Source organism: Ipomoea triloba, chromosome 14, assembly GCF_003576645.1.
Source record: "Ipomoea triloba cultivar NCNSP0323 chromosome 14, ASM357664v1".
Classification (NCBI taxonomy): Eukaryota; Viridiplantae; Streptophyta; class Magnoliopsida; order Solanales; family Convolvulaceae; genus Ipomoea; species Ipomoea triloba.
This window is the reverse complement of record NC_044929.1, coordinates 1,907,948-1,933,127: the sequence shown is the minus strand read 5'-3', so window position 1 is coordinate 1,933,127 and position 25,180 is coordinate 1,907,948. Positions and strand designations below refer to the sequence as shown.

The 25,180-nt window shown below is 34.9% G+C and overlaps 4 protein-coding genes across 6 annotated transcripts; 2 read left to right on the top strand and 2 right to left on the bottom strand.

Moving 5' to 3' along the window:
- The first annotated feature begins 1,268 nt into the window (after nucleotides 1–1,268).
- LOC116004637 (probable transmembrane ascorbate ferrireductase 4) lies at nucleotides 1,269–3,231 on the top strand. The gene is made up of 4 exons (XM_031244763.1): nucleotides 1,269–1,562; nucleotides 1,644–1,695; nucleotides 1,913–2,109; nucleotides 2,775–3,231. The coding sequence occupies exons 1-4, from the start codon at nucleotides 1,413–1,415 to the stop codon at nucleotides 3,093–3,095; spliced, it is 720 nt and encodes a 239-aa protein (XP_031100623.1). The 5' UTR covers nucleotides 1,269–1,412; the 3' UTR covers nucleotides 3,096–3,231.
- LOC116004636 (pentatricopeptide repeat-containing protein At4g20740) lies at nucleotides 2,573–7,633 on the bottom strand. 3 transcript variants are annotated; one of them, XR_004094831.1, is made up of 6 exons: nucleotides 7,536–7,633; nucleotides 6,939–7,044; nucleotides 6,091–6,539; nucleotides 3,860–5,616; nucleotides 3,582–3,746; nucleotides 2,573–3,024 (listed from the first exon to the last, which is right to left on the bottom strand). XR_004094831.1 is itself a non-coding variant. In XM_031244762.1 (5 exons), exons 3-4 carry the CDS (start codon nucleotides 6,524–6,526, stop codon nucleotides 3,872–3,874), a joined length of 2,181 nt encoding a protein of 726 aa, XP_031100622.1. In that variant the 5' UTR covers nucleotides 6,527–6,539; nucleotides 6,939–7,044; nucleotides 7,536–7,633; the 3' UTR covers nucleotides 3,441–3,746; nucleotides 3,860–3,871. The 3 variants fall into 3 exon arrangements, 1 of the variants encoding a protein (XP_031100622.1); XR_004094832.1 differs by having other exon boundaries at nucleotides 2,573–2,924; XM_031244762.1 differs by lacking the exon at nucleotides 2,573–3,024 and having other exon boundaries at nucleotides 3,441–3,746.
- A 1,941-nt stretch (nucleotides 7,634–9,574) lies between these two features.
- LOC116003525 lies at nucleotides 9,575–14,978 on the top strand. The gene is made up of 11 exons (XM_031243414.1): nucleotides 9,575–10,056; nucleotides 10,144–10,233; nucleotides 10,358–10,540; nucleotides 11,182–11,285; nucleotides 12,395–12,483; nucleotides 12,599–12,702; nucleotides 12,786–12,891; nucleotides 13,002–13,077; nucleotides 13,210–13,324; nucleotides 13,677–14,208; nucleotides 14,554–14,978. Exons 1-11 carry the CDS (start codon nucleotides 9,807–9,809, stop codon nucleotides 14,642–14,644), a joined length of 1,740 nt encoding a protein of 579 aa, XP_031099274.1. The 5' UTR covers nucleotides 9,575–9,806; the 3' UTR covers nucleotides 14,645–14,978.
- A 7,391-nt stretch (nucleotides 14,979–22,369) lies between these two features.
- On the bottom strand, nucleotides 22,370–23,778 carry LOC116004744. The gene has a single exon (XM_031244906.1). The coding sequence runs from the start codon at nucleotides 23,776–23,778 to the stop codon at nucleotides 22,489–22,491; it is 1,290 nt and encodes a 429-aa protein (XP_031100766.1). The 3' UTR covers nucleotides 22,370–22,488.
- Nucleotides 23,779–25,180: the final 1,402 nt, after the last annotated feature.

The window sequence follows — 25,180 nt, the reverse complement described above, 5'->3', positions numbered from 1 at the left end:
CCACCAATTTTATGAATTAATAAAAGCATAACACATCATTAAGAAGTAAACGAAATAGAGTAAATATGAATATTAATAAAAGAGTGAAGATAAAATTATAATAATTTATAACTAATTAATGTCTATATTTAATGAATATATATATATATGTATGTATGTATGTATGTATATGTATTATATATATATATATATATGTATTATATATATATATGTATTATATATATATATATGTATTATATATATATATATATATATATGAATAAGAATAAAATATTATGAATAGTACTGGCTTCAGTCTTTGAAATTTACTCTGAATACATTTCCAAGGCAAGAACTTGCTTAAAAGTTGGAACATTGGAGTGGCATCTTGGCACAAGTCAAACCATCATTAATGCAATTTTCATTTTTAATTAATCCCTTCTTTCCTCAAACTAAAAGACAATTGACATTATTGATGCTCTGCAACCTATTTGCAGTAAATTAGCAAAGCTCCTATTTGGCTTATCATTAGATTAGAATGATTAAATTATTATATTTTGCATGATTCTGACTTTAATAACAAATTGAAGAATATATCATGTATTAATTAAAAATTAAATGAGTAGTTGAATTACACAACATTTATGTTTTATATAGAGTTGTTTTAACTTTTGATCTCACGATTATGTGACCATTTTCACATTTAATAATTAACTATTAATTTTCCACATTTGGTCATACTATTTTAAATCATTATCATTTTGGTACCTCTATATAATTTTTGGTCACCGACTCATCACTGACCAAATTTCAAGCAAGTGACTTATTTTGACCGACAAAATTGTCATTTTCAGACCTCTCCCCGAGAAGTATAAGAAAAAAATAAATGACAATTTTGCCCTTTAAGATAAGTCATCGATGATGGGGAATTAGGTTTAAGGGATTAAATGTGATAATAATTTAAAAGTCGTGTAACTAAATGTGAAAAATTAATAATCATAAATCAAATGTGAAAATTATTCCGTAATCGGGGAACCAAAAGTGACAAAAAAAAAAAAAACCTTTTATACGTCGCATGTCCACATAAAGGTCAAGGATCATCCTTGACATTGAGTATGAAACAATCTTAAATCTTAAAGTCACTTGTCCCAGTTAAAGAGGTGACTACGATTTAGTGAGGGTACATTGAAAATTATAGATACACCCAAAAAATTATATGTTGAACATGGATAATGTTTATGTCTCTTTCATCATGAAATATAATATTATGCGGTTTTCCTTGTATTTTTGCTAGCTTTACTAAAAACCAGCCTTGGAACTCCCCACAGCTACAATGGGTGAGAGTGAGACCACTGATTCAATCATTTTCTCCACTAAAGAAAACCCACTGTCGGTGTGATCATTCACTCTCACTTTTCCACTTGAGTGAAGCCATGGCTGCTCTTTTACTCTCACCGTTTTCTCTCCTTCTTCTCGCCAGAGTTTCAGCTTCCATTGTTGCCCTTCTTGTTCTCACTTGGGCAGTTCACTTCCAGACTAGCTTCATTCCACATTCTCCTTCCCAAGATGACCTCATCTATGCTGTAATTACTAATAAGCCCCTCCCCCCATGTCTGTATATGTATATATGTGTCTGTGTGTTCATAAAAGATTGATTTTTGCAGGTGCTTCACCCTTTGTTAATGGTGATAGGTTTCATTCTTGTGAGTGGAGAAGGTAGAAACTAGAAAGCTCTACTCTTTATAGTAATGTATTTTTGGGGAATGAAGAAAATGTTTTCAACTTTTTTGAGAATTATTGAAAAGGAGATGGTTTTTGCTTCTGCAATTTAGTTTTTGTAAAATTCAGCAATGTGGGTCAAAAAGGGGTGGTTGGGTTTTTGTTTTTTTGGTTGTTTTTTGTAAATTTTTTTGGTGTTCTTTGTGAGTTTCAGCAATCTTGGTGCATAGATGGTTGCCAGGGTCAAGAAATATGAAGAAATCAGTGCATTTGTGCCTGCAAGGAGTGGCTTTGGGGTGTGGGGTGTTTGGAATCTGGACAAAGTTTCATAGCAGAGAGGGTGTTGTGGCTAATTTCTACAGCTTGCATTCTTGGATGGGTCTGGTTTGTATTTCCTTGTTTGGGGCTCAGGTAACATCTTTTTGTTTTTCTTCACATTTTGGACCCTTTTATTTCTTAATTAGAGCAGCCTATTGATCTTCTTAGTTTGAGGCTTTGAATTGCGCACACCCTTAAGACAGTAGTTGCGCACACCCTTAGGACAGTGACACTTTTACAATATGTTTAGTTCATGGAATATGTCTGGAATAAAATTACATTTGTAGAAATAGGCCTATTCCGTCATTGGTAAGCCTTTTTATTATCGAGAATAGGATATTTTACTTGCAAGATATTTTTGGAATTCAAGCATTAGGTAGCTAGTAATATCCTTCTTGTTGGGCGGAGGCCGGTAAAGGGCCAAGTCTAACACCGGTGGGCACCGAGTAGCTATGATATTGTTGGGCGAAGACCTGAAGGGCCAAGTTTAGCACCCTGCCTCTCGAAAATGTGGCAGTGTAAAAAAATAAAGTTATTTTTGGCGTAGTAGTAAGCGTTTGATCTTAACACTTCTCAATCATTCATTTGGATTTGGAGCACACAGTTTCAATAATGGAACCTTCCTTACCTCCTACCTTGGGTAGGGAAAATTTGGTCTTAACAAGTAGTCTTGGCTAAGGATGATTTTGTTTAAAAGAAGCATTATGTCCCAAATAGCAATTTTTACTAATGCTAGTTCCTCAACCTCTTCTGTGCAGTGGATGGTAGGTTTCCTAAGCTTTTGGCACCGAGGAGAGGTGCGAACGACGAGGATACAGGTCCTCCCATGGCATGTATTTCTCGGCCTCTACACATACGGGTTGGCAGTCGTGACAGCTGAGACTGGCCTTCTCGAGAAGTTGACCTTCCTGCAAACGAATGGGGTGTTACTGAAGCGTTGTACAGAAACCATGGTTGTAAACGGTTTAGGACTTGGATTGGCTCTGCTTAGTGGCATTGTAATATTTGCTGCAATATCACCAAAGCATCAGATTTCACATCCAAAGATTGTATATTCAAATAAGTGGTCATCATCTTAGTTGGTGAAGCTAGACAAGATGCCTTTGTTAACCCTTTCTTTGTACAGATACCTTCTTGCTAGTGCAGTGATAACAGAAAACGGTCAAATAGGCTCTTGAACTTTTGGTGAAAAAGTAATTAGATCCTAAACTTTAAAATTTACATGAACTAGTTTTTTTTTTTTTTTTTTTTTTTTNTTTTTTTTTTTTTTTTTTTTTTTTGAGTACTACTGACTCTACTAGAATGTAATATCTGTTCATAACTACTTTCTCAACCTACTGAAGCACCTCCACTAGGGCTCGAACCCACCATTCCATATGAGAGTGCAACTGAGTGCCACTAGACCACAAGGTCTTGACAAACTCTTGAAAAACTAATTGAAATATATAATCGAACAATATCATCGTTTTAGGGTGCTTCATATATATATATATTTCTTGGTATATGTATATAACAGAACATCTGCACAAGAACTAGGGGTTGAGAAGAGTGTATTATCGAGTTACCCTTTCCTGATGCTGAATGGCCTGGGTGAAGGATTGAAGGCTGAAGGGCGATGGAGAGAAGGCCATCAAGTGTCAGCTACTCCGTTGAAGCAGTGAAGAATGAAGATTGAAGCAAAACTGTTGAGTGGTGGATGACATCTCCGGGACAACAAAAGTTCATTTGCTCTAGTGTCAAATGTCATTCCATCAGATCCAATTTAGGGTCTAAGTCAGACAAGGTACATAATGCACAAATGATAGCCCATATTAAAGCGTAGATAAGTTAGTGGTTCACATACCTGATATTTGTCTCAATCCAGTAAGATTTTACTGCCTTTTGCTTTTAACTTCCTCTCCAGACCAAAAAACTTCAAACCGCATAACACCAAATCTGCTGTCTTCTTTTTCATTTGCTCAATAAGTAGCTCATCGTAAACGACTACCTCAGCTTCAGTGAGAAGTTTGCGCACCCTCATAGCTGTAAAGACTTTCCTTGCCTCTTCAATTGTTCCGTGCATACACATACCACAAATAATAGCGCAATGTATGATGTTATTAGGAGGACAGCCCTGTTCAATCATTTCGCTTAGAACTTCAACAACCTTTTCAGCATCATTAGATTTGCTGACATGGATAATTGTTAGTGTATACTTGAATTCCATGGGCCCATTTGTAACATTCGCTAAACAATCGCGTATTAGCATCATAGCAGCATCAATCTCTCCTATCTTGCAAAGTTTCTTAACAAGTGAATAATATGCCAAAGTAGAAGGAACCAAAGACATCTCTCTTAACCTGTTGTAGCAGCTACATGCCTCCTGAATATCATCAATTTCAATGAAGCACTGAATTGCAATGCTATAGCTTAAGCTCAATGAATCACAGTGAAGCTTTTTATCGTTTAATTCTTGGAAAAGTTTTAGAGCCTTATCCACCTTCCCAATACTGTGTAGTGCCTCCATGAGAACGTTATAACTTTGAACACTGCAATCATATTTGAGTTTCAACTCTTCAAAAAGTTCCCAAGCAAGCATTATGCCGTTGTCCTTTTTCACCATAAAGCAAAAGAATTTGGATAGATCGTCCCTAATACAAAAACCCAATTTCTGCATTTGCTCAAGCAAACTGATGAAGTCATCTATTCTTTTTGACTCTGCATAAGATAGCAGGATGGGGCTCACGGTGAAAAAGTCAGGTTGGAGATCCTCTTTAACTGTGACTCTGAGAAGTTTATAAGCCCTATCAACCAGCCCATGGTTGCACAGACCTTCTATGAGACAGTTATATATTGCTAAATCAGCCCTGTAACCAGAATTCATCATATCCTTAAGTAAGTCACAAGCAGAACCAACCTTCCCGCTTGTAACAAATGCTTCTATCAAAGATCCATATATAGCCCTATCAATCAAATACTTCTTCTCTTTCATCTCCTCAAACAACTCGTAGCCTTTCTCTAACTGATTTCCTTTGCACAACCCTGTGATGAAAGTGCCATAAGCCATAACATCTGGTTCAATCCCATCCCTCTTCATTTCTTCCCAAACTCTTGAACACCCATCCAGATTTCCCTCTGAAACAAGCACCTTCACCATTGCTGTGTAAGCAAAAACATCTGGTTTGCATAAATTCTTCCTCATTTGGTCCAAAAGCTCAATCGCTTCATTCACTTGCCCTGACTTGCATAAACCCTTTATCAATACCATAAAGGTAACAGTCTCCTCCACTAATCCATCCTTCCTGAAATCATCATAAACAGACAGTGCCAAATCTAAATGGTTTGTTTTAACCAAGGCATCCATTATCCTATTATAGAGGAATACTCTTGGTTTGATGTCAAATTTCTTCATTTTCTCATACACATAGTACACTCGAAGACCCCTATTTGCATCAGCGTGCATTCTAATTAAAATTTCAAACTGTTTCTCAGTAGGTGGTTTCCCCTGCATATGCATTAGCTCAGGAATCTGGTCTGCAGCCCGAAATTGATTTGTCCGATTCAAGCTATAAGCAAAGGCATTGTAGCAAGCAAAATCATGCCTATAACCCTTTTGCTTTCCTGCCAAACAACATTAGAAGAATAACAAGAAAAACAAAGTCAATAAAGATCTCTAGCCAAGAGGTTTGCTAATCAGTATTAATGTCTTCAATCAACAAGTAGCCCAACTCTTAATTTGGAAAATTTGTGTCCAAGAATCCAACAAACTGTGCACTCTAGAGATGTACAAGAACCTTCTGCTTACTTTGTGGATTGAACTACATACAACACAGTCTGATGAATGCAAATTGATTATAAACACCATTCCCAAAATATATGTTTCCAAAAAAAAAAGGTATTTTAATTCTATTGCATCTTAGATGCACACTCAAAGCAATCATGATTCGAGTCATATTTTACAATTTCATTATATATCACACTCAAAGCAAAAGTTAAAGAATAGCCATTTCCTTCTTTTTTGTCACATAAGAATGAGATTAATTTCACCAAAAATAGCTCAAAAGAAAAACAGATAAAGAAAGGATTTTTACACACCAGCCCAGTAGAAGAACTTGGAGGAGAGCCTTGGGTCAATATTTGGAACCTTGAGAATCTCAGTCACAAGTTTGGGAGTGACCCGGCGAAGGCGATTCAGGTCTTCGACCACCAGTGGACCCCAGCGGCCATGCTTTCTAAAGGAGTCAACAATGTACCTAGCAATGGGGGAGAGACTCTTTGCCACAGAGAAGAAGTCTTGAGATGGGTCTCTGGTGCCGGGTCGAGAATCTGCATCCGGGTCCCATTTACGGAGGTCGAAGTCGAGTGGATCATAGGGTGTAGGCTGGGCGGTGTTGGCGGGATTAATGGTCTGGCGGTTGGAGAAGAGGCCGCCACGGACGGTGGGGCGATTCTGGGTGGGTTTCCGGTGACCGTAGAAGAAGTAAGGTCTGTGGGGTTTCACAGTGGCAACCGGTGAGGGCAGCGGAGGCATTTTTTTTAATAATCTGGAAGCAAAAATTTTCCACAGATGAATGCAAAATCTTTAGAAATGTTGGCCAGAAGCCCAGAATCAAACACATTAATATGCCTAATTTTCCCATTTCCAGCAATCCAACTATGTAAATAGGAAAAATGTTGTTTGGCAAATAGCTATTAGCTGATAGCTGTTTGCAGATTGAGTTAGAGAATTTGACTAGCTTATCATTAGTGGGTTGTAGAAAGATGTTTGGTAAACAGGGACGGAGCCTGAAATTTGTTTGAGTGGGGGCGAAGAAGCAAAGGTAAAATAAATTCAAAAATGTTCAGAAATTTGTTGTAGTCTATTTCAAGTAAATTGTAAACATAGAGTAAATCAATATGAATTAGAGCAAATCATAGGCAAAACTATTGAGAATTCCCCTTACCTCTAGATCTTCAATACTTCATACTCTAGACTAGCACTCTAGCAGCTTCGTGCTATTTGCATCAAATGATATGGTCCCCTTGACTGTTGGCTCATTCCTTTTGGCCCTAGAAACCAAAATATAATGTCTAAAATGTGCATCAAATGAAATGGAACAAGACATTTCATAGGAACATTAACTGTTAACTAGCAAGAGTCTAAGCAAACTAGCATTCTAGCAAAGTAAAGCAACACTGCCAACACAGCCCCAATTCCCAATTCCTAAGCAAACTAAGCAATAATACCACTCAGACCGTCACTGGCTCACTGCCAACACAGCCCCAATTCCCAATTCCTAAGCAAACTATGCAAAATCATCTCAAATTCATTTTCATCTATTATCTACAGGAAGCAATAAAATGCAACTTCAAATAATCAAATGCAACCCAATCCAAAATGCTGATGGACTAAATTTTAGATTTTTAGCTTTTTATCTTTTATGCAGAACTCCAGATGAATAAGAACCAATCAATTAGGTTTAAAGAGTCAGAGCAGCTGAGCAAATATCAATCAATTGGTCAACGGAATTCAAAACAGCTATTGTGGCATTGGACCATACCGTGAGCGCCTGAGCGGTGAGCCTCGGCAGTCGGCAGAGGATGCTCGCCGTCGTCTGCCCCTGCGGTCTTGGCGGTTGGCGTCTAAGGCGTAGCCGCGTATGAAGAAACAAGAAGAAAGGAATTAAAAAAAAATTAAATATATATATACCGCCGCAAAAAAGACGTTGTTTCGGGGGCAATTCTAAATTAGCTAACAGTTTTTTTTTTTTTTTTTAATATCACTAACTCTACTACAATGCAGTATCTGTTCATAACTACTTTCTCAAATTATTGAAGCACAAGAGTTAGTATTGCCTCCACGGAGGCTCAAACCCACCACCTCCCGTAGAAAAGATTTGATGCCACTGGACCACAAGGTACTTGGCAAATTAGCTAACAGTTGATTACATGCAAAATAATTTTAATGATATGATTTATTTTTTAAAAAACAATTTTTAAAGGTTACTTTTAAGTTGCTTTTTGAATTTTAATGTTGTGAGCAATAAGCTATTATAGAAAGCTAATTAAACAAACACTCATATTGATTATTTAATCAAGTCAAATAACTAATAGTGATTAAACAAATTAAAATTGACTAATAAGTTAACTATGTTATCAAACATGGCCAAAGTCTACGTATGAGACGGTATCCATAGAATAAGTCAAGTTTTTTTTCCTCATAACTAATTCTTCAATTCTTAATATTATAAAAAAAAAATTATTTTTCGTCATGTATCATATTTCATAACAGTTTAATATAAACAAGGGAGTAAATAGAAGGTAAATAGAGAGTTTTATGATTTAATAAACATCAATAAAATATTTATAACACACGAGACGTTGTTTTAGGTGTTATATTTAATTTTTGTCGGTTGATTAATGTTATAATGAAATTTATAATTTATAATTATATGTATATTCACTATTTTAAACAAAAATTACATAAAGTGTTTTCATTATTTGAAAGAGAAAATTGCCATTTTAGTCTACTGACTATTGAGGTCATCTTAATTGCAGTCCACGACTTTTAAAAGTGTTAATTGCATACCTTGACTATTTAATTTCTGTTAATTTTGGACACTCCGGCCAAATTGCCGACCAAAGTCGCCGGAAAATCCTAAACCCTAAAATAATGAGGGATTTTTTAGTAATTTCACATATATGTCCTTCTTCTCCGGTGAATTCGTCATTTCTTCTTCTTCTCCAGTAGACCAAAATGTCTTCTACAGAGAAGATTCAGCTTCCAATAAGGAAACTGTTCACTAAGGAGCAAGAAGCTCAGTTGTTGTTCTCCTCATCGGAGGCCAACGAGATTCGGCCAGGTACGTACTGCGTGTGGTGACCGAAGGCTTCGGCGGAGAAGTCGTCGCACCAAAAAACTGTAAGCAGAACAACTCTACAGGCTGGTCAAAGCTATGGAAGCTTCGAGACCTCATCCACCTCAACAACAGCGAGGGCAGCAGCTATTCAACAATAATACACCAAAAAAAAATTATTAATTTTTCAAAACCTACAAAATTTTGCTTTGTCTTAAGCTTTACTTTTCACAAAATTCTAAAAAAGCTTCAAACTTTCCGCATGATTTACGATTATATGTACCAAAACAGAGATATGATTTCTGATTCACCTAAATGCAAGCAAATCAAAGTGACAAACAGTGATTGGAGACACATGTGATGTTTCTACAAAGAAAGCAAGCGTGTGTTTAGGTCCGCCGGAGAAGAAGCCATTTTCCAACTATTTATGAAGTTTTTCAGTCGCAAAAGCCATGTTGATCCGTTGGAGAAGAAGAAGAAACGATGAATTCACCGGAGAAGAAGGACATGTATGTGAAATTACTAAAAGACCCCTCATTATTTTAGGGTTTAGGATTTTCCGGCGACTTTGGCCGGAGTGTTCAAAATTGACAGAAATTAAATAGTCAGGGTATGCAATTAACACTTTTAAAAGTCGTGGACTGCAATTAAGAGGACCCCAATAGTCAGTAGACTAAAATGACAATTTAAAAGAAATTGGGGTAAAATATTTCCAAAAATAGATAGGAATCTATCAAGGAAAGAAGAGAGTGAAAATTAGAAGCCCTAAACAAGAAAATGGCTGCAGTGTTCAGTAGCTTGATGCTTACTCACCCAACACAAATGGAGTCAAATAGGCAGTAAACAGTTTGAGTGAATCGTCAACCCCAAATCTCTCCCTGCAATTGCACAATTGCACTCCATGAACCCAAGGATCCGAACGTAAACCCTAGCCCTAGCCCTATTTCTTTCTGTACGAAAGAAATTTTTCCTCAAATGTGTTCGTCTATGTCACCTTGTTTTCTGTATCCTCCCTCGACCAGTCGATTTCTGTATCCCCCAAACTTGAAATTTTCTTCAATCCCATTTCTGATCAGGACTAGAAGCACTAGGTTTTCCGTTTCTGCTTCAACTGTGGAGAAGAATGCTCGGCTTTCTTGGGGGGAGTCTTCAGAATTGAACGCTTCCGATGCTTACAATGGCTGGGCAGTTGTTGAGAAGCCAGAGTTCAAAGAGAAGGAAAAAGGTTTAACTTTTAAGGCATTTTTTAAAAAATGTTTTTGTTGTTATTTTACTTGAGAAATGAGGGTAACGGAGAATTGGGTTTGTGCAGGTTTGCCTACATTTGTGAAAATCGGCATAGGGGCTTCTGTTGCTGCTTTGCTCGGTGCTGTTGCTGCATATTTTTCAGTATCTGCTAAAGGTGAATTGTTGGGAATAATGGGTATTTCTTTTGCTGTTGGTTGATAGAATGTTTGCTCAAGTGTTGTTGCTTAAGTTTTGTATCATCTGTTTTATTATTGATATTATTATTTGCTTATTTCTAGGTTTCAAATTTCAATTTTCAAGTCCATTCAATAGTTCACAAGGCATTTTAGCCCCACATACAAGGGAGGAAGAAGCTATTGAACAAGAAGCCGTTAGTTCTGATGAGTTATTGGAGGATGGTGAGGCTTTTGAGGTCAGCCCGGAGAGTGTTCCCGACACTTTTGATAAAAATGTGGTTGCAGGTGAGTTTTTATACTTCAATTATTAGAAGTGATGCATTGCTTTTTGTTTGCTTATAAGATTTGATATTGCAGAGTGTCTAAAGATTGCATTTTCTTTATTTAGTACAAACATTTGGGGTAATTCATGTGCAGTATTAATGTGTAACGTGTATATAATGATACATTGTGTCTACTCAGCTGCATGTTTGGGCAGCAATAGGATCCTTCTTAACAGAGCATGTTTTTTGTCTCGTGTTGAAGCTTTTGCATGTGCGTTTGTACTTAATTTTTACTTCAATAGTTTGTATCAACAGGGCCCCTTTTCCATTACTTTTGCTGAATTTATCATTTAAAGGGGGTCATAAGTTGTTTGCTAGCATTGTGATTCAACTAATTCAGTAGTTTTATGCAAATCTGGTAAATTCTAAAATGATGAAATAAGCAAAATAATAATAAAAAAATAATAATAAAATATCATTTATGTGCATATACAGTTTTAACTTTTATGTTGCATTTCTGAGCTTCGTAAGTGCTCTTAGTGGTGTAATTTCTTTATTGTTGGTGTATCTTTTCCTAGTTTCTTTGCTGTATTAATCATGATATAATAGTGACTCAACCTATCCAAAAAAAAACCTAAGCTGTTGTCTTTTCCTATTCTAAAGATCCAAACAATATTACAACCCAAGGCGAGCTACACCGCATCATAATTCCATTTGCTGTGGATTCTACTCAACAGGATGCTCTTCTTGTGTTAAAAAAACTAAAGGTACATTTCAGGATATATTCCATTTGAGAAGCAGAATTTTACAAAGGTGCATTTGCTTATTTTCTTTTTACAAACTTACCAGTGTTGTAGTTTACTAGTTTATCTATATTATTTGTTTCTGGTAGCACTTTCTTTCTTAAAAAATATTCCTACATGCTATTCGCCTATTCCAGGATGGAGGGAGCAGTACTTGCCGGGTTTTTTTTTTTTTTTTCTTCTTCTTCTTCTTTCTTTCGTAGTTCATTCCCAAACACCATGAATATAGCTTATAGAATTACATTCTTTCCTAAATATGGATCAAAATTTAATTACTCATTTTTCGCTCCTTTTATTTATTTCATTTTTAATGATTTTTTAATTCTCTCTTTTTGCTGTCACTCTCTCCATAGTCCCTCCTGTCTTCTGTTGTAGTTACTTAATGCTTACATTTGGTCCAAGAACTACTAAGGAAAGGTAACTAATTTTGTCAATAAGCTTAAGAGATTATTCAAACAGTGTATGCACCATATCCAAGTGCAACAAGCCAACAATCATGCAAACATTGCTTTTTGAAAGATATTTCTGTGCCTTGTAAAGCTTGAGATTTAGTTTTAAATTTGCCATACGATGATGATCTAGTCACTTCCTCTTTCATGAAACAGTTTTTGTTCATGGTTAATTTGGTATTTGCATTATGTAACATATAAATGCATAGCTTCTTTTAAGCATTTTAACTGGATCCTGTTTCTTTCCATCTCTTGATCTTTGGACCAGTGGCATTATCTTTGAATATCTAATTTTACCCCATTTTCTGGGGATTTGGTTCATGGTGGTTATTCTCAAAAAACAAATGAATCTGTTGCTTTTTATAAACTTCAAAATAGAACATGAGCAGAGAGTCCTTTGTGGTAGGAAATGAAGGAGCTTGGGGGTGAATGCAGCCTTTAAAATCTCCACTTACGGTTTAACAGACTGTCATAATACGATTGAACACACTTTGAATTTTTTTTTTTTAAATTAAATTTATTCTTTTAACTTTTTCCTTAAAATTTGATTGTTTCAATTGAAGCTATAACAGTATAACTTTAGATTTTGACCATGATCTTTTCAATTCTAATGTATGATTACAGATTATTGAAGATGAGGTCAAAGCAGAAGAATTGTGTACAAGGAGAGAGTATGCAAGATGGTTAGTTCAAGCAAGTGCGCTACTGGAAAGGTAGACTCAGGTGCACACATCAGTTTAGCAAGTTCAGTTAGTGAAGATAGGATGAGAGTCTTATTTGATTCATTCTCAGAATTATATTTTATTTTTTGTTTTACCATGGGATCAGGAACCGGAAGCATAGGATAGCTTCATCTCTTGCGCTTGCAGGCTCTACTTCAGCAGCCTTCGATGATGTGTGCATTGAAGACCCTGATTTTATGCCCATTCAATGTAAGGTTTCGTCATGGTTTCTCCTAATGTTCAATTAGTGGTATAGATAAGTATTTTGAGTTTTTGTTTAACATTTTATTCAGCTCTTGCCGAAGCTGGGATAATTCCTAGCAAGCTGTCACTGGAGAAACTCCCCTCTAATCCTTATGATTCAGGAGACCATAAAGGAGTCAAATTCTTTCCTGATAGGTACTTGTGTTTCATTTTTTGGTTAATTTAAATACCTTGTTAAAAAAATAACTTTCTTGCTTTCCTCTAATTATTAGTTTTTGTTTCTCGAAATAAATTTCATGCCACAGATCTATATCTCGCCAAGATCTGATCAGTTGGAAAGCCAAATTAGAATATGATATTGTACCAGGAATTAATGAAGAGGTAGGGGAAGAGAAGGAAAAAAACTTCTGTTGCTTTCCTATTTTCATGAATTGAATTTAGAGCCAACAAAAAAGGACTATAATTGTCATTTTGGTAATCTTTCTCTTAAATCTGACCCTGCTTACAGTTCAGATATCAAGGAGGAAAATTGGTTTTCTGGATGTAAGAGACATAACATCAGAAGTGTTAGTTGACCTTTTTGTGGACATTCTGGCTAATGAAAGGAGCATTGTTTGGAAAGTTTTTGGTATGCCTCTATATCTCTGTATGCATGCACGCACACACAAACGGACCCGCCTGCACACACCTTAAGTGTGTGATAATCATAGACTTTTTGGGATGCGTGTGTCTAGCCTCTCAGTATATGTTTACTAGGCATTTCTTATCATAAAGTATCCAAAATTCTGAATATAGAAAACATTTTTCCTCGTTATCACTTGAGAACCTGGATATCATTCAAATAATAGTTTTCTCAAGCGTTCTGTTTGACTTGTCCACTCTGCATCAATGCATAATATTGTACTCCGTAATAAGTTGTCATCCTTCGTTCCCCTCTCTTTTCATTGCACAATATATTTGACTACTTTTTTGATTAATAGGACAGAGCAAGAGGTTCCAGCCAAATAAACCGTGCACAAAGGGTCAAGTAGCAGTAGCGTTGTCCAGTGGAAAAATGGCAGAATATACTCAATCCGAATTAGCAAAGTTGGAAACTGAAAATTCTTCAAGACTAGCAACAATGGAAGAAATTAAATCCGATCTTTTAGAGAGAGGTGATGTGCAGCGTTTTTGGCAACGTAAGATAGATGAAGAAAAAAACCGTGGTCTAGAGGTGAATAAGGCTTACCTTGATGCAATTAAGGATTTGGATCAGGAAAAGGTTGTTCTGGAGAATGCTCAAGCTGAACTGCTAAAACAGAAGGCGGCTCTAGACTGTCAGAAGCAGCTACTTTCTAGCCTTAAAGAAGAAGTCGATGAGATGTCAAATACTCTTGCATCTGAGCAGGCCGTATATATGGAAGAGCAGAGTGAATTGCAGGGCGTGCTTTCTGATTTGCAAGTTAAGTATGAAGGCCTACTCGATACAAAATCTGTATTGGAAGCCGAGATAGAAGCTTTACGAATCCTAAGGTATGCCTCCATGGCTATGAATTTCTTTCGTTTTAATATTCAAAGATAAATAATTTGTCAGCTACTATGTAGTATGATGACACCTTTGTTATCATTCCAAATTGGTGGTCACAGAATCGAACCCCAGTGGTAGGGGGTTGATTCTTTGGGCCGAAAAAGATTGACAAAGTATAAAACAGATACCACCTTGTAAAGAACCATGAGTGTTTAAAAAAAAAATTGCTCAAACAGTCACACATTGGTTGTGTTAAATAGCTACAAATAACGGTATCACAAATGACTTGATGAAGTAGATACATAATGGATCTAGGCCCGATGTTCTTACATAAGATGATGAATGTGCAGATCTTGGGTTGAGGATGAAGGAAAAAAGAGTCAAGCGCGTGCCAAAGTTCTCGAGGAGGCAGGACGAAGGTGGAAATGGGAGAAGGAATGAAGGTCTAATTAGTGAAAATAAAATTCCATTTACCCGCGCAATGGACTTATGAAGAAAGACTTGGTTGAGGACTTGCTACCAGCTACATCTTGCTCTATTTTCTTTGGTTTGTTCTTGAAATCAATTTGTTCAAGTTTACTGGAAATGTAAGTCCATTAGTGGATTGAAGTCTTCTGGGGATCAATGAAATTTTAACATTCTTAGCTCCCCTGGGGAAATGTAAGTCCATTGATATGATTTTGTTATGTAATAATTTATGAATGTTGAATGTTGAACATAAAAACATGTCAGCATTTTATTACTAAGAGGGATGGTTGATGTGATATTGTTTTTCCTTGGAGGATATTATACTGTCTGCACAATGCATGAATTCTGGCTTTGTTTCAAAGTTAGGAACTTTTAACAGGCAAAAATAATTTTTAAGGGTGTGTTTGGAAATTCGGAAAATGATTTTTGGAAATTATTTTTTGGGTTTCTAGTGTTTCGCAAATGGAAGAAAATTAAGGTCAATGAAAAATGAGTTCTGGTCAAAGAGAAATTTGCAATGTTTTTTTTGGAAAATAACTATCCCTCTTTTTGAGGGGAAGTCATTTTCTAAGCCTGCTTGACTTCATCTTCTTGTTGGTAGGGAGAAATCGACCCTTCTTCATCTTCTTTTTGCGACTTTCTTCTTCGTCTTTCTTGCCGTCCACTGTCATCGGATATGGTTTTTGGTTGTGGGGACGAAAATTCATAGTTGGAAATGATGCAGAAACTAGTCTGGATGCGGAAACCATGCTTATTTATATAATTAATCCATAACATTATACACAATTAAAATGTTTAATAATTCTGCTCAGTTTTTAAAAAATGAACTACACACATCAAGACAATTTTCTGAAATACAACCAAACATGGAAAATAAAAACTTTTTCTTAAAAATGACTCATTTTTCATAAGTTATTTTCTTGGTTTTCAAACACACCATAAATCTCATCATAACTACTCTCAGAATGTGTACTCGCCGACAAAAAAAGGCGAAATCCCTGACCTAGGTTCCCACACTCTAATTTGAATGGATTTATGGAGGTAGTAAATCAATGCTTGGTGCTTACCACATTTGGTGTGACTCTCACACTGTGACTGCCAAGGGCCCCATGCTCAAGATATTACATCAATAAGATTGTTTTTTTTTTTTTTGAGAATATCAATAAAAATGTTTACTCTTGAAAAAAACAAAAACTTTCTCATTTTGCTTGTCATATTTATTATTTATTGCTCAAATTAAATCTTTCTTCTTTACTTATTTTTTTTACACTTATTTTTTTATTTAATAATACTTTTAATGCGAATTTTAAATATATAAATTTTATATATTAACACTAAACTTAATATTAGAAAAAATTTATTTGTAAACTATTTTTAGATAAGTTCTGTTAATTGAATATGACATATTAAGTTAAACAACAAAAGGAGTATCATTATTTCTCAGTTTTAATGTTATGCTTTACAATAATAAATAAATAAAAACATAAAAATAAGTTTTATTTTTCAAAACCTAAATTTAGGAGCATAAATATTTAACTTAAATATTAGTTAAGGTGGACAAATTAGCAACATAAAAAAAAAAAAAACTAAATAAAAGAATCAGAGAGTGACATAAGGACTCATTGATGAGGTAGGTCTCCTCTTTGACTGGTCGAGGAAACATAATGAAAGCTAAGCTGAACAACAATTTGGAGGTCCAACAAAAGATTCCACAGAAACTTAGGAAAATGATTTTTGAAAGTTATTTTTAAATTTTTTTCAATATTTAGCACCGCTATCAATAAAAAATATTCACATTCTGGTCAAAGAAAAATGATCTATTTTAGTGAAAAATGTATTTCAATTTTTTTTATTTTATACGGAAGACGTTTTTTAAAATTATTATTTCGCACTCAGTTCTCTCTTTCTCTTCCTCACCCATAGTGTTTGTTTGAAAGAATTGAATTGAGTGAGCGATTCCAACTTTTTAAGTCCGTTATCCTAGTGTCCTTCATTTAGTGTTATAGGAGATTTCGAACTGATTCGTCACACACACATCAAAACCTCTAAGGCTCTAATTAAGTTTTTTGTTAACTACAATCTAACATATCTATAGTATCTTGTTGGGCGTCAGTCGGGTTGGCCGAGTTTAGCCCTTGCTCGATTCAAAGCGTGGCGGCGTGGCACTATGGTTTACGTACCATGAAGGGATGTGATTAAATGGTTGCCCACCTACTTATCACCAATTGGTTTTAAGTAGGATATGACAACCAAAAAGCCAAAGAATTCAGTAGTTAAAGTGTAATATTTGGCTTATAACAATCACATTAATTATGAGTGACCCACTAGAAAGTAAGCACAGTGTAGCGCTAAGATCCAACATATCTATGCAAAGTTAATATTAATAGATAACAAAATTAATCAATAAATGTTATCAAAGACCCTCTTGGAGTGATGCGATTGATATACATATTAATTAGTTTGAAAGAGGAAATAATAATGTCAAATAATCAATACTTAGTACCTTACTCATTTTTAAGGCATAACAAATTAAACACGCCGGTCAAAGGTAAAAAGAAGGCCATTAAAAATTGTAATGAAAATAATCTTTAATGTTCAATGCTAAAATTAAATGAAGGTTTTTATTTTTTTTTTGAGAAGAAGGAGGCTTTTATTTTTAAACTTTTATGTAGTGAGTTAATTAGTATATCTAAAAATATTATGTGTCAATCCATACTTAGGAGGTTTATTTGACACGTTTTTCCTAAAAAAAAAACCAGAAATCAAAATGAGTACATTTAAAAGATTTTAACCAGATATTTTTAATAGTATACATACTTTTTATTCATTGATTTTATTTATATAAAAAAGAGAATAATACATTTAATCAATTATATTGATGTCATTTTAATAAAATTTTAGTATTGTTATAATCAACATGACTCATATTTGATTAATTTGATTTTTTTTTTCTGAGTGGATGATACAAATAAAATGTGATACACGATATAATTTGTCCAATTAAAGTGGATGGCCCATGTAGAGACAAGTTGTTGTCGTGCACAACTCGTTTTGGACTCTTGCTATCTGCATTCTTCTTCCAAACATCACTTTCAAATTAAATTCACGTTGAATTTCTCAGGTTAAAGGTATATACAATACAAAGAAAAAAAAAACATTATTCTAAAACTAGGACCACAACTTAGATCTCAATATATCAGGAAAGAATTCTTTTCATTTTTATCCCAATACAATATTATATATATATATCCACACACACAAAGGAAGGGTTCAGGTGCGTGATTGCTCTTTAAGTAAAAAATGGAATTAGATCTGAGTCATTGATCAAAATCTAGATCAATGGTTCAAATTAATGAAAATTAAAAAAAAAATGCACGTCTTCCATTAATGCTCTCATATGAGCATGGAATGACACAACCTAAAAGGATTCATGAAATTGTTTATAAAATTAATAAAAATTCATTTTATTTTATTTTTTTTAAAAAAAAGGAAAAATAAAGGACCTTAAGAAGGAAAACAAAGCACCTTTAGGTACACAAACCACACACCTAAAGATTTTAATTATAATGGCGCACCTTAAGTATACAAACCATGCACCTTAAGCACACAAGCCACACACCTAAAGGTTTGAAATGACGCACCTTAAGTACACAAACCACACACCTTAACATACAAATCGCGCACCTTAAGAAGGAAACCCCACGCACCTTAAATTTCAACAACTGATTCACCTTAAGCACACAAATCACGCAACTTAAGAAGGAAATTTACACACCTTAAATTTGACCGAAATGCAAAAAAATCAAATTGGCACCACACGTTTTTTAATCATTGTTAATCCTGAACGTTGATTTAGGCAAGATCAATGGTTCAAATTTAACCGCACAACTGCACGAGAACCCATATATGTGTGTGCGCGCGCGCGCACGCGCCTAACAATCAAATTAGGTTTTTAATCGAGATGTAACGTGCCTATCAAAAAAATGATCAACAATACACATGTAACGGAATGTGCTGAACATAATATACAAAAATAATATTTTGTGGACCAACTATCAACTTATTAGATATTTAGTTAAGACTGAACACATACTCCGCATTCATTGTTGCATTAAAGAAAATAACATGTTATAAGTAGATAATGAAGCCACTTGTGGAAAAGTAATTAGTAAATGGGGATTTTCAAGTTTCAATTAATATAATTCCAATACTCTTACTAAAGTTTTTGTGTGGCAATTAGTGATTAGTCACTTGATTAATTAGCGGATAGTGGATACTGGCCGGATTGTGGATTTTGTTAGTGGTTTTAACCATCGAATTATTTTAGCGGTTTGTACAGAAATGTTTAATGAAATTATTTGTTTATAATTAGTAGTTAACATGTAAAAAGACATATTAGGACATGTGTATACTTTATAAAATGAATACAAAAAGCAATGGGGGTGTTCCTGTCGCACCTAATACAACCGGCAAAGGTTTATTTTGTTTGTATCCCACACAAAAAAGTGCAGATGCCTATCGATGGTGTAGACATACTTTTCCTATTATATATACTTAATAGTAAACTAGATATTATAATAAAATAATTGTAAATAACTTTAATCAAATTTGATACATAAAGTGAGATCGAATATGATAGATAAAATGAGACAGATGTGGATCAAATAAATCTTGGTAGGGCAACCTTTGATCTGCAGGTAGGTTAAAGCATAGGAGCAGTCAAGTGAAATAATAGGGGTACCTGCACGTGGTATAGGATGTATATATGAGGGTATGCATCAAATTCAACGTTAAATTATTAGGAGTAACTGACACAATTATTGAACAAGTACAGTCGGCTATGATATGTATGTATGAACTATCAAGAACTCCATCCACTGAGATATGATTGTCTCATGAGATATCATGTCACTTGAATATTTTAATCCAATTTCAAAAGTAAGTAAATACCTTTGTTTGGTTGGAGAGAATGACAATTCTTTCACGACTAATATTCAGGAGGGACATTGATAATTGGCATATTATGGAGAGCATAAATTACAATTTTCCCAAAAAATATGATTGAAACAAAATTACCCTTCCATTTTCTAACCTAAAATTAATGTTTCATTTGTTTGATATAATAAGTATGAACATTTTGATCTTTATACTACTTATTCACACTCACTTCCTGATGCGAATCTGGTTGGCCCGATCTGTTCTTCACACTCTAATTTAAAAGGGAATTTTTTATAATGATTTATTAGGCTTGGTGTGATCAATTTGTAGGTTTAATTTAGGTCGGGTAAATTAAAGGGTTATTTTTGGATTTTGATGTATATAGTGGTTTGCCACGCTCGGCTGTAGAGCATAGAAACCGGGATGACGCCACAAGGCTGGTAACTTCCTTGATAAGTCAGGTTTGCCATGATCAACTCAATGGCCGAACTCATACCGAGTTCTAGAAAACATTCCGTTTTCTAACTCAAAAATTCATCTCAATCTATATTTCATTAGGCATGCAATGACCTTAAATAACCATTAACAAGCTGATTACAACCACACAAATGAGATAATTATTAAATATAGGATAAACTAATCCTAACCAACAAACTAAGATAAATATGAAAATTGATATAAGTCTAACAAACTAAATATAAAATTAATTTTAAGATAATTCCTAATTAATTAATAAAACTGATATTCCTAATTAAATAATAAAACTAATTCTAAAATATTTCAACAACCAATTTTATTGATTCCCGTGCCCACAACACTTCCCATTGAGACCAAACACTGTAATTAAAATTTTCAGTAATTTTATTCATGTAACAAAACACAGAAATTTAAATTCTCACACTATTTTACTGCCATATAATTGCAATTCCTTTTCCAATAACTCGCAATCAAATGTCCCATTAATATTTCTTTTTTTATTTATTCAAACATTAAGGTGGAATGGAGATATCTAAGTGGAATTATTCAAGACTGACATTTATGAAGTTTAAAAATGGTACTATGTCCTTTAGACAAGAAACTTTGACCTTATTAGCGTATGCGTTGGAAATCTGTGGTCAAGAAACATTTTCAAAAGACAGTAATTTATGTTGTAGGGCTGCTACCTACTAACAACATAATTGAGACCTACATTTATATAAAAATTGACATCGATAAAGAGTTTGTCTTAGACTCTTTAGACCATCCCACTCATCTTCCAATGGGCTCCATGAATTTCATACAACAATTTTGACAACCCTGTCAAAGCCCAGTCGTTATACAGTGTACTATGGTCCACAATGCATTATGAACCATGCAGCATGACTGATACTACAGTTGTGTTGAACTGATACTGCAGTTGTGTTGAAAGGAAACTGCAGTTGTGTTGAACTGATACTGTAGTGTGTTGAATGGATGAAACGACCTCTGTCCGCGCAACTGCAGTTCCCTTTCAACACAACTGCAGTATCAGTTCAACACAACTGCAGTATCAGCCATGACCATGGTCCACAGTATAATTTGCGGTCAAAGCCAGTAGTTATAACAAAAATGTTCAAGATTGTCCTCTACGGACCATTAAGGTTTTGTTGTTGTTGTTATGGTTTTAGACTTTTAGCGTTGATGTGTTATCAGTTAACGTAACATACTTTGATCTATTTTAAAATTTTACCATCAATAATTTCATCCAAAGTTTCTGATTTGACGACTTGTCGACGGGTATTGGTGGTACGTCAGTGTTACCAATCATTTTCAATTGGTGGTTGCTAATATAAATATATATTTTTTCAAATCTCCAAAGTGTTAGGTAATTGATTTGTAATTGTAGACTTTAGATTTCGACCAGTTTCAATTCAGTAAAGATAATAAAGAACAATGCAGCCTGCACATGATTAGCTTACTAGTTCAATAGGCAGTGTTTGGAAGAAAATAATTAAAGAACAATGCAATTGTTGAATTTGAGACGTCTTATATAGAATTTCAAATAAATAAAATAGGATTATAATACCTGACTTTTTACAGAAGTTCAAAACATAAAAATTCCTTATACCAATTAAGATTAGCCAATAGCAAAAGAAGCAATATAATGTACATCAAAATTCCCTGAATGTAGCTTTGTACATATATAGATTTGCAGTTTGACAGACTCAATACATAAGACTAACTGCAGCTTTTTGATAGTAAATTCTTCATGTTAAATAATAGCTTTCAAAATTATATAATTGATGAAATTAAAATGGCAGTATAATAATAGTATTTCATTATTTCCAGCAATTTTAACTAGTTGCTGTTCTTCAAAATGAATTAATCCTTGCAATTAATGTGTGTGTTAAAGGGTGCAACCAAAACTCCATTTTAATGTCTTCAAGTATTTTATAGACCAATGTTGAATGCCCTTAATAACTATCTTTGTCAGAATCAAGCGCTTACCACTACATTAACACTACATCAAAAGTTATAGCTAGTGGATTATTCGACCTATTTTGATATTAATTGTCAAAATCAAGCGTTTACCATTACGCAACTGTCAAAAACTGTAACTAATAGCGAAGACGCAACTTTATTTTCTAATACTTGCATAGCAGTTAACCACGTTTCGGTAGCAGGTTGCCAAACTCGACCCTCCAAACTTGCACCCAACAGTTTCAAATGATATGGTCTCATATGATTTTGTTCAAATATACATAATTGTCCTCATTATATATGTTCCAAAAGCAACAATTAAAGAGGAATTATGGAATTATTATTATTGTTCAATCGTACAGAACAATGATTCAAGAACATAGGATACTATATAGTTGCCCTTAAAATATGGGACAATCCAAACATTTTAATCATATGAATTAACCCAAACTATAGTGGTTGCAGGAGAATTGTCTTTCTTGATCCAAAGGCAAACTTGTGGCACCGAAATAAAGGGTAGTGCTAGGATTAATACCTGGAAATGGATCCAATCCATGTGTATAAGGGCTGATTCCCGCGCCGGGGCCGGGGCCGGCACCGGCACCGGCGAGATCCCAATTCCCAAGAAAACCCATGAAGCTTTCACCATTATCTTGATGATAATTCTCCTTGATCCCAACACTACTAGCGAATTGGTTTTCAAACCCTAATGGGGCATTATTGCTCCTAATTTCTTCTTCTCCCGAATACTGCTTACTGAACCACTGAGCTAAGTCCGTGCATGTATTATTGCTCCTAATTTCTTCTTTTCTCAAATACTGCTGCCTACTGAACGACTGAGCTAAGTCCGTGCAGGTATTATTGCTCCTAATTTCTGCTTCTTCCAAATATTGCTTACCGGACCACTGAGCTAAGTCTGTATAGGCATTATTGCTCATAATTTCTTCTTCTCCCAAATACTGCCTACTAAACCACTGAGCTAAGTCTGTGCAGGCATTATTGCTCCTAATTTCTTCATCTCCCAAATATTGTTTAGTGAACGACTGAGCTAAGTCTGGGCAGGTATTGTTGCTCTTGATTTCTTGACAACATGATTCTTCAAGAAAAGGGCTATTGCTTGAAGATCCCAATTGGTCTAAACTACTAGGGCTTGAATTTTCAAGCCCTCTAATCATCATCTTCTTCTTCTCCATTGTTCTTTCCCTAGCCCTAGCCCTAGCTTCTTGTCTTGACTCCTTTGTGGCGGGCGTGATTGATCCCACTTCATATTCATCGCTACTTGAGGCGAAGCCGGCGGATTTGATGTTTTTGGTTCTCATGAGGTCTTTAATGGCGTTCTTGGATTTAGAAAACAGCCACTCTATGGTCTTGCTGGCCTTGTCGAACCCTAGCGTGTCTTGGAGATCGAAGAATTTCCGAGCGATTTGCAGAGAGAGTCTCATTCGCCGATCCCTCACCCCACGCGCCGTGCATATCTTGCTGTGACGGTCTTTCTTGCCGGGGTTTCTTTTCCGGGAAGGCCCGCCGCCGCCCTTCTTAGCCTTGTGGTCTCCGGCGCCGGCGCCGGCGGCGTGCGGCGCCGGCGGTTGGGAGAAGACTTGGCTCAAAGGGGAGTCGTCGTGGAGGAGAAAGGGAGGGGGTTGGTGATCTAAATCATGGTGTCTTGAGCTAGGGTTTTGAGGATGATCATAGGGGTAAGGGAAAGGGTTTTCATGATTGGTGGGAAACATAAATTTGGGATTGAAAATTATTGCACATAAAATGGAAAATTTGAATAACTTTTTAGGGCTAGCTAGCTTTGAGGTGTGGCTACATAAGGATGGATAGGGCTTGACTTGTAACTATGGCCGCCGGTGGCCGGTAGCCGGTGGCCGGTGACGGAGGTGGATTTGTGGTGGTGGAGCTAGGTTAATGGAACATAGGAGGGAGTAGGATCATTCCACTATTTGAAAAGTGAGATGCCTATTTATATTGAAAATTCACCACTATTTGCTAGCATGCATTTATTGGATGAATTAAATTCTACCTAGTTATGTCAAATAATACTTGCAGGGTAAAATAATGAAGCAATGTCAAATCAAGCGTTTATTATTATTATATCGAAAGTAATAGTTAATTTTGATGGTATGATGCTAGATTTGACCTCCAGTAAAACTGCGAACTCGCAACCTATTTTGATATTAATTATTAGGGGATTAAGTGGTTACTATTAGCCAATAATCTTGTGGTCAAGTGGTTTGTACGTAGTGGCTCTTCCAAATGGGAGGTCATGACACTAAGGCGGTATTGACTCTTTATGCTTCAACAGGTTAAGAAAGTATAGATAAACATATATTACAATGTAATAGAGTCAATAGTACTAAAAAAAATGCTTACTATTACGTCTTCTTACTAGTTAAGCACTAGTTATAAGTAGCAACGCTACATTTTTATTTCCCTATATTTGCATAACAGTTAGCATTATATTTTGATAACACAACCTCCACCTAATGGCTATGTAATACATGATCAATTTGTAGGTAAGAGATTGTGGAGTGGTATTTAACTTTAAAAAATGATTGTTTCCCATCATTTTTTACCCCATAAGATCACTCTTTGATATTACTAAGTTAAAAATGGCCCACTAAATTCATAAATTTGAATAGTCAAAATATTTTTATTGATAAAAAACATTTCCACGTAAATAAAGAAAAAGAGTTCAACTACATTGCTGGATATGACTCATTCTTGTGAATAGAATACTTATCAATTAAGCATTGAATTAGACATATTTTCAACATAATACCTTGGGGATATTGGTGTGGGCAAATTATCGTGTGGACCATGAATATAAAGTACATTTTTATTATACTAAAAGTACATTATTTGATAGTATATATAAAATAATGTAGTTTCAATACTTAAATAATGTACTTTATGTACAAAAATAATGTACTTTTAGTATATTAAAAATGTACTTTTTATTTATGGTTCACGCAATAATGATTGGTTAGTGTGTAGATTGACTCGGACAAAGAAAAAAGAAAAGAGACCTATTTCTAACAATGCTATTTTATTAAATTTAATTTTAAAAATCTTAATATCCTCATAATGAGAATTAAATAATAATAATAATCATTGTAATTGAACAGG

Coding starts and splice junctions, on each gene's coding strand:
- LOC116004637 (XM_031244763.1), top strand. CDS start 1,413: ATGGCTGCTCTTTTACTCTCACCGTTTTCTCTCCTTCTTCTCGCCAGA. Junction 1,696..1,912: donor CATTCTTGTGAGTGGAGAAG/GTAGAAACTAGA, acceptor TGTGAGTTTCAG/CAATCTTGGTGCATAGATGG. Junction 2,110..2,774: donor TTTCCTTGTTTGGGGCTCAG/GTAACATCTTTT, acceptor TCTTCTGTGCAG/TGGATGGTAGGTTTCCTAAG.
- LOC116004636 (XM_031244762.1), bottom strand. CDS start 6,526: ATGCCTCCGCTGCCCTCACCGGTTGCCACTGTGAAACCCCACAGACCT. Junction 5,617..6,090: donor CAAGTTCTTCTACTGGGCTG/GTGTGTAAAAAT, acceptor GTTGTTTGGCAG/GAAAGCAAAAGGGTTATAGG.
- LOC116003525 (XM_031243414.1), top strand. CDS start 9,807: ATGTGTTCGTCTATGTCACCTTGTTTTCTGTATCCTCCCTCGACCAGT. Junction 13,325..13,676: donor CATTGTTTGGAAAGTTTTTG/GTATGCCTCTAT, acceptor TTTGATTAATAG/GACAGAGCAAGAGGTTCCAG. Junction 14,209..14,553: donor GAAGCTTTACGAATCCTAAG/GTATGCCTCCAT, acceptor ATGAATGTGCAG/ATCTTGGGTTGAGGATGAAG.
- LOC116004744 (XM_031244906.1), bottom strand. CDS start 23,778: ATGTTTCCCACCAATCATGAAAACCCTTTCCCTTACCCCTATGATCAT.